Raw genomic sequence first — 14,694 nt, 5'->3', positions numbered from 1 at the left:
CTGGGAGTGACGACAATCTAAAGTACATGCACACAGTTTTTACGTGGTAGAAATGACTCATTTCAGCCATGTTTAATTTTTATGCAGCATAAACATTTTTTACTTCTGCACACTTGGGCTGTTTGAGACTGGCAAACTGAGGGGTAAAGGTTATTGAGCCACCAGAACTGATGCCTTCTGTGGCGGAAAACAGAACTGTGGACCAGAAGCCTCCCTAAGCAGTTAGTAGTCTCTCCTATGGCTCGTTATTAGGTAGTGTATTATTCTATATGATTATTCACATCATTCAGTGCCTAATCATATCATTCAGTAGCTATTGTTTGCTGCCGATCTATCTTAACGTTTAAATACAGATCATAATAAGATCAAGATTATCGAGATGGCTTCAAGACATTAATTAGTCATAAACCAAAACTCTTTGAGTTCATTATTCAAGTGTAATGAGTGCACACCTTCAGGAATTCCTCCAAATTGGACAAGTATAACTTTTGGTACTCTGTGAATACACTAGCAGTAACATTAGGTCAAACTCTAAGCATAGCTGAACACATTTACAACTAGCAAGAAGGCGTAATTGCTCCATGTATAGCAAAAATGAACTTCTGGAAGCACTGGTCATTCAGTAGTTGCTTACAGCGATGACATACTGCAAAGATTTAGTCAGGAAAGCTGACAGTATTTCTGGAATAAAATAGATGCCAACATATCATATATCTGTGACATTTACCATCTTAATTGTACACTTATTTTCACTATACAGATAGAGTGGTAGCTTCATCCATCCTCGTACATGGCAGTGAAATCTTGACATCCAAAACAGGTCGTGATATGATGTTCTGTGCAAGTAAATACACTATCTTGCTCAGAAGCAACCTTTCCCTCGCTGTATCACACAGCAGATTCATGTTTCAAACTCTGAAGTTAGCTAATTAATGGCCTCTTTAAATAACTATAATTTCCTTTTGTAAATGGTAGTTACTAGTAATCCAGTGCCCTTGACTATAATACAGCCTATATACATTTTAATTTCTTACAACACATTATTATCACTTCCCTCATTTTTGCATTAACATTATCAACAGTTATTATAACTAATACTACTATCATTACCTATATAGTTGTTACTCAGTTGCTGTTGTTTCTAATATCTTTACTTATTCCACCAGAAGTGGAATTACAATAGCTATTTCGTCATTGTTTGTATCTAAACTTGGTCCCAAGCCTATTACCCAGTTTCACATACCATTTAGATGGTGACAAATATTGAACTATATGAAAAAAACGTAAATTAATTACAAACTACGCCATGTATACACTTTATTCAACATGTAAACGTCACTATCGATATTCGGATTTCGATTCTTACATGTTCGATATGCTAGCCATTAATGGCTATGATGTGGGGCAGGCGAATGGCGAAATTCTGCATGACCTGCTAAAGTGTCTGAAAATCGGTGCTGTCTATGACCTCTTGAATGGTAGTTTTCAGCTCAGCTATGGTTTTGGGGCTATTTCTGTGCATCTTGTCTTAAATATGGTCCCACAAAAAGGAGGGCGTGTGCTGAAGTCCAGAGAATATGGCGGCCAATCGAAGCCCATGCCAGTGGCCTCTGGGTACCCCAGAGCCAGAATGCTGTCCCTGAAGTGCTTCTCCAGGATAACAAACCCTCTTCCGCTTTGATGGGGTCCAGCTCCACCTTGCATGAACCACATCTTGTCAAAATAAGGGTCACTTTGGATAATGGGGAGGAAATCATCTTCAAAAACCATCACGTAAAATTCGACAGTCTTCTGGCCAAGGATCATCGATTATTCTGTGACTAGACATTGCACACCACACAGTCATCCGTTGAGGGTGAAGAGAATACTCGATCACGAAATGCAGATTCTCAGTCCCCCAGATGCGCCAATTTTGCTTATTGATGAACCCATCTAAATTAAACTGGGCTTCCTCGCTAAACCAAATCATATATGTGAATAGTTATTCTCATCATTCCTCACAGCCAGCTGTGCAGTTTGAATGTCCTAGTGCAAACCATTCAGAAGGTATAACGATTTTATTTTCATACAGTTCAATAGTTGTTGCTCTGGGTGTATATTGGTAATTATCTATAACAGTACAAGAAATAGAAATTCAGGAAGATATACTCAAAAACATCCACAAGTTTTGCCACTGCTGTAAAGTCTGTTTGCTGAATAGTTGAAACTGTCCATCGTGAGTTGTTTAATGATTTATACTTGTGTTACTGCAATTTTTAATGTTTCATTTCCATCTATCCCTTGTATCTTAACATCTGTCAAATGTGAGTAAACATACAGAGTACTGCAGTATTAAACAATGTTGGCATAACTCGACTGTCTAATCGTTCTATTCTTTGCAGACTGCCTATTGCCGGAGCTTGAAAGCATTACATTTGATAAATGCTGGCAAAGTAGTTGATTTGGCAATGAAAATATTGAAGGCAGCTCTCTCCGAAAAGTTGCAGAAGAGGGTAAGAAATGATTCATTTTGTTATGTATTTCTCTTAGTGCTATAACTGAGGGGAAATCATATAACAGGAGTAGAATATATCTGTAGGTTCTGGCTCACTTTCCATTTTCTAACTCACTCACTTGTTTCCCTTGCTCATCGACTAGTAAACGAAAACTTATCCAGAACCTACAAAAATATTCTAATACAATCCACTTTTCAGGTCTAACTTGCTTAATTTCATTTAAATTACTTAGAGCACTTAATAAAAATGAATATTTGTTCATATCATATTCACCAATTTTCAAAATAATTATTGTTTTCATATAAAAGGGTAACATAGGAAAATAAAATTTAGTACTTTTTGTAAAAATTTTGCTAATTCTTTCTTCTTGAGCTGTGATAAGATTTTTATGATCTGTTGTTTGATACGTGACTTACTTACAGTTGTATCACATTCACAAGCAACTTTAATTTCCTGATGTCCCAATGTACATTCTTTACAATTTTTGTAATTCACTAACATTCTTCTTCTCTAGACAGTCAGCATACTGCTTTAGCTGTTTGGTATTGTCCATTTAAAGATTATAAAATTTAATAGGAAAAAACTAAATTCATTTTCTAAAACTGTGAAGCAGCCACCACATTGTCGTTTTATGGACTCCTCTGACCCTATGTACACAGCTCTACATGAAGACCGACTTGTGTCTCAACAGAAACGCTTCATTTATCCGAGCTGTTATTAAGTACCTAGGTGAAGGTGTTGACTGTTTTGACAAATGGCTAGCTCTCCTCCAACTACTGATACTTCAAAAACTTGGTGAGATAATGGCCAAAATCCTTCAATCTACATACTTGGTTTAGAGGTATGACAGAGTGAAATAGCTTTAAGATTGTATATAAAGTTGATATTCGATTGACAAAGTGCTACTTTCATCAGTTTATTTCGTATGAATAGTTTGTTATGAAATTATATGGAGTTACATCAGTGTCTGATTTGAGTAGTGTAACTCGTTTAAAATCGAGAAATGCGTCATATGCTTTGAGAAAATTATTTAGATGGTTAATATACCACATTTCCTGTGGGAAATCTTCGTTTCTTCCATTTTTCGATTATATGTTCTGTAGTTTAACGTGTTCGAATAATGAAGAGTCAAGTAACTGATTTTGACCCTACATATCTAAGAATTACAATTACAAACACTTTGAATCAGAATGAACACACATAAATTGATGTGGGGAAGGATAAACAATGATTGTGTTTTATTCAGAGGACACTTAGAGAATGTAACAGATCTACTAAAGAGAGTGTAATGGGATCCTTTTCAGGTAGGGTTGACAGAGCACATCGAAAAACTTCAAAGAAGAGCTACACATTCTGTATTGTCATGAAGTAAGGGACAGAGTGTCACTGAAATGCTACAGAATTTGCAATGGACATCATTAAAACGAAGGCTTTTCTCACGAAATTCCAATCACAAACTTTCTCCTCTGAATGCGAAAATACAATGTTGACGCCGACCTACACACTGAGAAACGATCAGATCTTACATGGAAAGACAGAGATGTTCTTTCTATGCATGCACAATACGAAACGGGAATAACAGAGAATTGTAAAAGTGGTTCGATGACCCTTCTGCCAAGCTCTTAAATGTGATTTCCAAAATATCCATTCAGATGTAGATGTAGATGCAGATTTTTGCGATTTGTCTGAAATGTAAAAAACACAAAACATAGCATATCAAATTCAACTGACTTATAGTAATTTGTGATATCTAGTTTGAAATTTTCTTGTCACTCAGTTCTGCAATTTATACAGTTTGTAGTTCATAAACATTATTTGTTGATAGTTATATTCTTGCTCCAGGATTGTTCAATTGCAATAAAATTAATCATTTGTATGATTATTCAAAAGGGTTAGATCAACAAAAAAACAAGAATTTATAAGAAGGTGTGAAAAAATAGAGCATAATCACAATAAAAAATTACTACTCTTATTGGAAAAAATGAAGAAATTATTCCATTAGATCTGTGCCAAAATAATTCAGTTATTGTATTTGATGACAGCATTCTTTAAAATCAAGATGTAGTTACAGTATATTTTACTTGAGGAAGATATAAAGGAATAGACTGTTATCATTCAGTTCCAACTTATTCAAAAATACCAAAACAAATAGTCAAAGATAACTGTAATGTTTGAAGATTTTCAGAGAACATGACAAATTTAAATCCTGTTTTTCATGAGTTTGTTTGTGGTGATTTAAAATTTGATGATTTTAAAGGAATTTGTGGTTAATATTGGAATCATCAATTTAGAATTTTTACAATAGACATGATTGGAAAACCGAATGAAGGTAATTCAGAAAAAAATACAGAATTTCAGAACAACATAAACCTTAAAGAAGAATGTGTAAACATAAACATAATTGCTTAAAATGTTTAATTAATGTTTCTTTATCTGTAATAAATGTTTGCAAAATACCACATAGACATTGATAAAAAACTAAACAGAATAAAAAGAAATCTGAAGAATGGAAAAAATAATTCAAGATCTTGAAGAAACAACCACAAACAGAATATGAAAAATATAATAAAGAAAAGAATCAGTTATTGATACTCTTGAACAAGTTAAACAAGGAATGGCAGGATTAGGTGACAATGTTTTGAAAACTATTGAATAAAATAGAGAAGTTGAATAACTGTTGGTTCCTTCTCATCAACATCCTCAAGTAGAATAATGTGGAGATTTATCACCAATTACAAAAATTCAAGATTGTCTGATGATTTTCTTGGTAAGTGTGACTATACATTAAGTGAATCAGACATTCAAGCTGCATTGAAAACATTTGAATACGAAAAAATAGGTGCTGTTAAAAACATAAAAGAGGATGCTCTTAAAAATATAGAAGGGGATGAGTTAAAAACAATAATGTTAGTGAATGAACGTTAAAGTATAATAATCATAGTGGAGAAGCAACTTTTGGATTAAAACTTGTTCACGGATTCAAATTTGTTGAACATTTTGCAGTTGATTTCGATCTGAATTAATTAAAAATTGGTGGAAAGTTATACAGAGGCACAGATGATCTAATGAATCATTTAACTAAAAAACTGTTTAGTATGGAAGATACGGGTGAAAAATTTGATTCTCTTGATTTATCAAACTATGCCATCATATTTTACAATAAACTGATACAAGAATTAGTTGCAGTCTATATTAAATATCACCAGATTCAGAATATTCCAATGCAAAGACAAGTTAAAAATATACAGAGAAAGCATTCGAATATATTTGGATGAATCATAATCGAGATTTACTCGATAGATTAGCAGTAATTCGTGTTAAAGTATCAGCTTGAAATTAAAATTATCATAATCAAAAAGTTTGGTTAGCACTGATGTTAACAAAAAACTTTAATAATTTCATAATCGATAATCCAAAAATAATTTCATATTTTATGTGGTTTTTAAATAATTTAGCATATACGCTTTGGAAAAGTGGAAAACATGGTAAAGTATTAGGAAACCTAGCTGTTCAATAATTTACCAATGCCAGAGATGTATCAACCAGGATTTACTTACAGTGGACCATTTACAAAGCTTCAAGAAAAACTATTGCATGGTGATCCAGGAATAAATAAATTAGATGAAGCTTGTAAGAAACATAATTAGCCTATCTGGAACATAATGATTTAGAACCTAGATATCGAACTGATGAAGTACTTCAATCAGCTACGAAAGAAAGTATATACAGTTCAGATGCTAGTTCGAAAGAGGAAATTCCAGCTACTGCAGTTAGAGCAAGAATATATGGAAAACTTAACTTATGTATGGGAATTGAACAAGATGACAATGGTTGGGAATTATAAAATTAATATTTGTTTCCTTTGGTAAAATATGCTATATTTAAATGGATGTGATGCATGTGACAATATTCAATATTACAAATCACATTGACGATAAAATATGTATAGAAAGTGCGACTGTAATGTTATGTAGAAGAATGGCTCTTCCTTGAGATGTTGCCAGAAAAGGAAATCAAAAACCAATTTCATCTCATATGAGCAATTTAGGAATTGAGTGTTTTAGAACTGAACCTATAAGATCTGTTGTTGTTTCATTAATGACAGAACTTAGAGTTGACAAGCTGAATGAAATAGAGAAGTATAATAAATCAACTTAATTGAATGTACTCTTCGCATATTATTAATAAGGCGAAAAAATGGTACATTAGTAGATATTACTATTACAGAAAAATAGAAGTAGACTTAGAATGCAAACAAAATGTAATAAGCAAAAACCACTCAAAGAACGAATTATGTAGTTATGTAGAGTAGAATTATAAAAATTATTATTCCTTATAAATATTTGTCTATGTAAAAGAATAACTTATCAACTGATGCTATCTTGGTATTCAATGGAAACACTAAAGCAAAATAAATTAAATTTATCCTGAATCATATCTCTACAAACTGGAATTAAATACATAAGAGACAGAATATTACTAGTAATTAATGCACTTTTTCTTCATATAATGGAGACCTAAGATTTCTAAACCAACTTCCTATATGTAATTGACAATTAGTGTTTCGAAAATAATTCAAAAATATCATCACAGATGATTCTGTATTAGAAACAACATTAGCATAATCTGAAGCAGACCCTTACCATTCTTTAAATTCTCAGGTTTGATACTCCTTGACCTTAGATTATTGGTTAAATTTTCAACCAATGCCAACATACTGGCTGAAATTCCATGTCGAATAAAACACAAAATTTCATTATTAATTAATACATCTGGTCACAGTATTATAACATTAGCCTATTCTCAAAATTTATCATTGTTATCACTATGAGGATCATCAACTAATAATATCATCAAAATGATTAGTAATAAACTTTTCATTAAATGTTTTAATAACGCTTCTACACACAGTATATTTAATTTGTTGTTTTACCTACGCATCAATACTCTCTATATGAAAAATATGATTACAGCTTATTTTTATAAATTGGTGATTTTCATTACTTAAGCCAAAAATAATTTTTGATTTAAACTTATCTTTAAAATCTATTAAATAACCTTCATACGATTTTTTCACCTGGTATATCATTCCAGTTGAATTTACCTTGAAATTCTCTCATAAAATCTTCAGACATTTCTTATCCATATGATAAATTCTACCAGTGTAATTGATCTTGTAATTCCTTCAGAAATAAACAGACAATACTTGTTCATTTGATGTATCATCCATACTTACTTGATCTTGAAATTCCTTTATAAAATTCGTCTATAATTCTTGTCTGTATGATAAATTCTCCCAGTATAATTTACTTTGATATACCCTCTTAAGATCTTATCATTATCCTTGTCTAGATAATATATTCTCCCAGTTTAATTGTTCTTGAAACTCCCTCATGAAAGCTTATGTATATGAGCCCAATTGAATTTATCTTGAAGTTCTGTAATAGATTTTTACATACCATTTATACAATTGTTGAAAATATTATTTACATGTAAGATGAATCATCTAAGTAAAGTGTTCTTTTTAGTTTCTGAATGATTCATTTCTTCTTTAATGTGGCATGAACTCGCATTTGATTCATTAATATTATAATTCATTTCTTCATTAATAAGATCAATAAATTATTGTTTTCTCATTTTAGAGTAACATCTAAGACCTAATTCTTATGCTCTAAGTATCAGTTCGTTGGATTTCAGATTACTTAAGTTCGCCATTGAGGCGAAATAATTTTATTAAATCTGTAAGAAATAACACAATTCCTTGAATCAGAACTTGTGTTAATTACATATGATATTTGTGCATTTCAATATAGAATTACAGACCAGAAAACTTACACCTGTAAAAATACACATTTCAATTTGATTTATGGTTAAATCTCTAGTCTCATTCAGACAAAAACAACAATTAACTCCACAAAATAATTCAAAGGAGCTTCATGTCTGTAAAAATTTTCAGACCTAGATAATATAAGTTTTCAATATAATTTACAATCAAATTCATATGCTAATTCACACTGTAATCTTCAAATTACTTCAAAAAAGGTCAACTATGAAACATTTTTACAGACTTGTAAAAATAGATATTTTAAATACGATTTAGGACCAAATTCATACATCAATTCACAAGAAAAACAGAATTCAAGTCCTCAGATTCTTGTATATTAACGAAGATAGTGCTGCTATTGCTTATTGTTAAAACAGTACTTTCAGTAGTGCCAGGTGTAGGCCAGGAACAAGATGACAGAAATATAGCAATTTAATATTTAAATGAGTTTCGTTAGTTAGATATTCAAATGGATGAATCAATACTTGCTCAAGGGAATGATGATTTATTAAGAGAATCAGTAATGTTGTTTCCCTAACACACAATCTTGAGGTAAATGGTGACTTGAATGAAGAAACTTTAAGTTTTATAAACAGGCCAAAATGTGGTGAAAAAGGTTTTTTCGGTAGTTGTAGAACTAGTATCTATAAGTCGAAAAAGAAATACGGATAATGGAATTATAAAGGAGCAAATAAAGAAAGATTAGGAGTAGAGAGGTAGAATTTCGTTTATTTGAAAAGATATTAATACTCACCATGTAGATGATATTAATAACACTAATATTTTAATTACAAATTAAATATTAGTACATACACATAAAATATCTGCTGATTGATTTTCATAGGAACTGGATGGAAAAGAAAATGTGATAGGTCACACATTTTTTTTCCAAATAGTAATGTTGTAGAAATACATATGGATTGAGATGCAAATTGGAATGTGGAAATTGATGAAACACACAAAAATATCTAACCAATTTATTTGTAGTTTTAGGTTATTAAAAGGGACCCTCATTAAGTTTATATCATTCACATATTTATGAGTCAATAACGAATCCATTATATAACAGTTCTTATTTAGAATTATTTCAAGATGATATTGATGGAAATGAAAGTTTATATGGTACAAGAATATCAACACAAAAGACTATACCAAAATCTACATCAATAATATCAACAGTTAAATGAATCAGTTAAAGAAGTAACTGAAATTAATATACTAGATCACTTATTAATTATAAATCGATATCTATATTTTAATGATAAGTGTGTACGAATAGATATTCATATGAATTTACAGTTAAAAACTAATAGGTTAATATTTTTACATCTAGATTTACAAAAATAGATGGAATATACCGAAGACCAGGTTAATAAATAATATTATTTGTTCAGAATATCATATATATGGATAATTTACAAACATTACAATTAATTCTGGAATCTCCAAAGGCAATATATAGTACAGGATGATGTAAAAGGTTTATTTTAAAATGTGTAGACAACACTTCCAGTAGTCCATTTAATTGTTTAATGAACTTATTTATACATTTTATACATAAATCATGTGGAATTGCAGCTAGAGATTTTCCAGGTTTACCTATAAGAATGAATTCTGCACAAATACATTAATTTATTGTTGAATTTTTTTAAGGATGGTGCTGTTTAGAAAGGAAAATTATTTAGAAAAAATGTAATTGGCATTGGTGCAGGTGATTTATCTTTTTTCGATATTAAATATACAACATTATTGCATAATGCAATAGATTTATTAAAAGGTACAATAGAAAAACTAGAGAATATTACTTTTTCACTAATTTAGCAATTTTTTTCTACATATATGGAACACGGTCAGCAACCAGAGCAGTTTCTGTGACATCCAAATTTGTAAATACTGTGATGCTGAGAAGTTAATTGATGATTATACATCACATAAATATACAATGCGTGGACAGTGCAATATATAGACAATGTGTAAGTAAATGTCATGTAAAAATACAATGATAATCAAATTGCCCATGTATTTGGAAAAAATATTTCTAAATATTATTTAAAAAATTTTTTACAACAAATTCCAAGTGAAGAACATTCGAAAATATTATTGTCAATGGGAAATGAGGAAAAACAAGAAACCAATACAGCCACGAAGAAACATAATGAATCCCAAGAGGTTTTTAGAAAATTCTTCTTATTAAGATAAGTGTAAAAAATGTGTTTTGGAATATGTGGAAAACAAAATAGGTCAATTATCTCATACTTAATTTTAAGTATCTATTAAATGAGACTTCTCACTGATTGGATTTTGAAAAATTGATTTTTACAAATCTAATGAATTTTATTTTCTGTGAATAGAAGGCCACATGGAGCAATTCACAGATCTTCAACCTTATGATTATTGCAAAAGAAATGATATAAGAGGATGTCATTAATTAAATAAATCTGTTCTAGACTGATTTATTGACAGACATCAAATCACAAATATAAACCTACCAGGAGGAAGTCTTTGGAAACAACTACGATATCATAAAATGATGATATTTTCAAAAATATAAAAGATAAAGCATTGAAAGAAATATTCTCGTTTCCTAATGACATCTTTTAGAAACAAAAAAACTAGAACTAATATTGAAGATAAACCCATGAAAAAAATATTTTCACTTTATACTGAGGGGATCATGAAACAAAAAATTAGAACTATTAAACAAATATTATTTTTGGGTCTAATTTATTTGAGAAACCAAGGGACAGAAGAACACTTAGAGATTATCTAGTTGATACAGCATTTAAAACTGTATATTTTATAAACTATAATTTTGAAAATAGTATAAATTCAATTTAACCTAATCATTTATATCTGTTGTAAAATCGAAAGGTATGAAACTGGTCAAAGATAATCAAAGAATACAGATTGAAAAAACTTTATGAGTATTTTGTGAGTACGAAATGCAGATAAGCAAATATGTTATGGATTTTCACTTCCAGACAAAATACTGTTGGATCAAAAAAGAAAGAGAGATGATTAAAAAATTTAAGATTGGTAAACAAAGCACTTTATAGAGAATGGGAGATTTTCAAACACATTGATCAGGATGGACATTAAATAGAATCTTTGGTTTACTACTGGGAATTAACAGATACATTCAATTGAAAGTATCATCTTACTTCAAATTATCAGATAAACCAAAAAATAAAAAGTCATGTATTGATGTAAAAATCAAAGATAACAAGTATTTTTCTTCGCCTATAAAATCAGCTATATATCCTGTAGAATAAAATTTGGAAACAGTTAGGAAACATAAAAATGTTGGTCTTAATCTTGATGACAAACTTGAAAATTTTGAGTTTAATGTAGTGTTTGATCATATCTGAAAACTGAAAATAAAATTAATGTGTCTATCAACGTCTATTCATTTGATGAAAGCTATCAAGTGTATCCATTAAAAATTACAAAAGTGTGAAAGAGAAACATGTAAATCTCCTTTATTTCAAGCAAAGAAATAATTCACACAATTGTACAAAAAATTTCTTTGGGCTTGTTGAAGTCAAATTAATAAACACAAAGCAGTAAAATTTATTTGTGGTATGTGTTTAGTCCATTTCAGTAGTAAAGAAAAATTAGATAAGCACACATCAACCTGTTTAGGTAACAAATCATTAAAATCAGAAATGTCAGAGACACATTCCTATGTAAGACTCAATAATTATCAACATACACGAAAGGTTTTGCAGCTGTTACTTATGCTGATTTTGAAATATTGACAATGCACAACAAGCTACCAAATCCAAAAACTTTGTGTAGAATGAAATATCAAAACCTGAACGAAGTGGCTTCTGTTATATATTAAATATGTAAATAGACACTATGAAGACCATGTTGTTTGAAGAGTATCAAATTGTCATAAAAAATATTGAGTGCCTAAATACAGAATTTGAAGAAAGTAAAACAAATGTATTCCTTACAAATGAAACTATTAACTCCAGAAAAACAATCATGATATGCAAGATCGAAAAAAATATCCATTGTGTAACTGTTATTATTCAACAAAACATAAAAGGATTCATCATCATGATCTTTTGACTGGAAAATTTTAAAGTCCATTATGTAATAAATGTAATTTACAGTGAAAACAGCGGAGTTTTGTACCATTTTATTTACAAAATTTATCAGGATATTATTCACATTTGTTGGTGAAAAATTTGGTTACGATAGGAAGAAAATAGATTTAATACCAAACAAAATGACAGATTTATTAGTATTGGTAAGTGAACAGAGAGTTTAAACATTAGATACACATTAAAATTTATTGCTTCTTCATTTGATAACCTTTCATAGAATTTGAAAAGAATTCAAATGAGAAACATATGAAAATTTTCCTATAAGTGTTATTCCATTTAGTGATCAGAAATGGTCTTTATCAAAATGATTACTTGGATTCTTGGGAAAACTTTGGAGAAAGAGACTGTTCCTACTAAATGAGGAATTCTATAATGAACTGATCGACTGTGAAATAAGAGATGAATAATACACATATGTAAAACTACAGGTGAATATCATGATCTATATATTAAAACTGATGGATTGTTATTGATTAATTATTTGAAAATTTTGGAAAAACTAGTATAAAAGCATATGATTTAGATCCATGTTCATATTTCACTGCACCAGGATTATCTTGGGACACAATGTTGGAAGTGATTAATCAGCCACTTGATTTAGTACATGATTATGATATGATTTAATTGTTGAAAAGAGAATAAGAGGAGGATTATCACAGTGCTGTAAATGATATGTCAAAACAAACAATAAATATATAAAGATTTTTTATGGTAAAGAGATATCAAATTATCTAGCATATTCAGATGCAAATAATTTACATAGCTGTGCTATTAGTCAGTATTGACAATATGGTGAATTCGAATGGGACAATCCAGAATATTTTGATAATACAAAGGTAAATGAAATTTCAGACACTGATTAAATCACATACTTTTTTGAAGTTTTTTTACAATGTTATAAAGAATTCCATGATTTACATAAATATTTATCACTCACTCCTGAAAATAAAATTGTATCAGGATGCAGTCCTAAGACAACTTCAGCTGTCACTCGAACTGGAATAAGCGAATTGTTAATTACTTTACTAAACAACAATAAATATGCAGTTGATTACAGAAATCATAAGTAGATCAATCGGTGTGATATTAACAAAAATACATAGAGTTTAAAAGTTTAAACAATTGGAGTGGTTCAGGAAGTATATAAATTTAAATACGGAAATGAGAACTAAAGCAATAAATGATTTTCTATAAGATTTCTATAAACTAATCAATTATTCGGTCTTTGGAAAGACAATGTGAAATGTTAGAGATAGAGTGGATACAAAATTAGTCTGACGTGGAGAAAATCTAATTCATGAATAGCAAACCCAAACTTTAAAGCAATAATTATATTTAATGAAAATCTTTTACTATTCATATGAATAAGATGAAAATAACTTTTGGTAAATCCGTTTATGTTGGTATGAGTATACATGATTTATCTAAAAACTGATTTATGATTTTCATCATCAATTGGCTTTCATGCTTTCATTACAGCGTGTGCTCCGTTTTTTTACTGATTAGTTATCCTAAAATATAAATAATACATTAATATAAGCATGTCGCAAAGATCGTTGAGTTATAGATTTGCATTGGGATGTGACTCACGTGAAACATTGGTTTGGAGTACTCGTATTCATAGTTTTCGTCCAGCAGACGAAGTTGGTAGTTTTCAGTGCATTCACATAATTGCACACATGAACTTGCATTACTGAGCGCTTCAGTTTCGTCACTGAATGCATTTCCACCACATTTCTATCGTTGCACATGTAAATTTGTATCACTGAGCACTTCAGCTTAGGCACAGGACAGACTTCAAACATGCACCACATGTTTTGATAGCTACATAGTGTTTACAAACATATGGGTATCAAAGATCCTATGTAGTATTACAAAGATGCTACATGTGTGGAATAAGATCATATATTCACTTATGCAACTGAAACACCTTTCACACCAGTAGGGAAAGATGCTGACTTTGTGAATATTAGAATGATAACTGCTATACTAATTATAAAGATGTTCCAGTTCAATGATATATATATATATATATATATATATATATATATATAGGGTGGTCCATTGATTGTGATCACATCAAATATCTCACGAAATAAGTGTCAAACGAAACTACTAGAAAGAACGAAAGTTGTCTAGCTTGAAGGGGTAAACCAGATGGCGCTGTGGTTGGCCATAGGTCAAACGGATATCAACTGCGTTTTTTTAAATAGGAACTCCCATTTCTTATTACATATTCATGTAATATGTAAAGATATGT

At 30.2% G+C, this 14,694-nt stretch overlaps 1 protein-coding gene across 2 annotated transcripts in view; it reads left to right on the top strand.

Moving 5' to 3' along the window:
• The window catches only part of LOC126484055 (retinol-binding protein pinta-like), a 308,676-nt gene that overhangs the window by 251,238 nt on the left and 42,744 nt on the right, over positions 1–14,694 (top strand). For both annotated transcript variants that reach the window (XM_050107405.1, XM_050107404.1), the window contains exon 5: positions 2,382–2,492. In XM_050107405.1, coding sequence (XP_049963362.1) covers positions 2,382–2,492 — 111 coding nt within the window. The remainder of the gene's footprint in view (positions 1–2,381; positions 2,493–14,694) is intronic.

Source organism: Schistocerca serialis, chromosome 6, assembly GCF_023864345.2.
Source record: "Schistocerca serialis cubense isolate TAMUIC-IGC-003099 chromosome 6, iqSchSeri2.2, whole genome shotgun sequence".
NCBI lineage: Eukaryota > Metazoa > Arthropoda > Insecta > Orthoptera > Acrididae > Schistocerca > Schistocerca serialis.
This window is presented reverse-complemented; position numbering and strand designations above follow the sequence as displayed.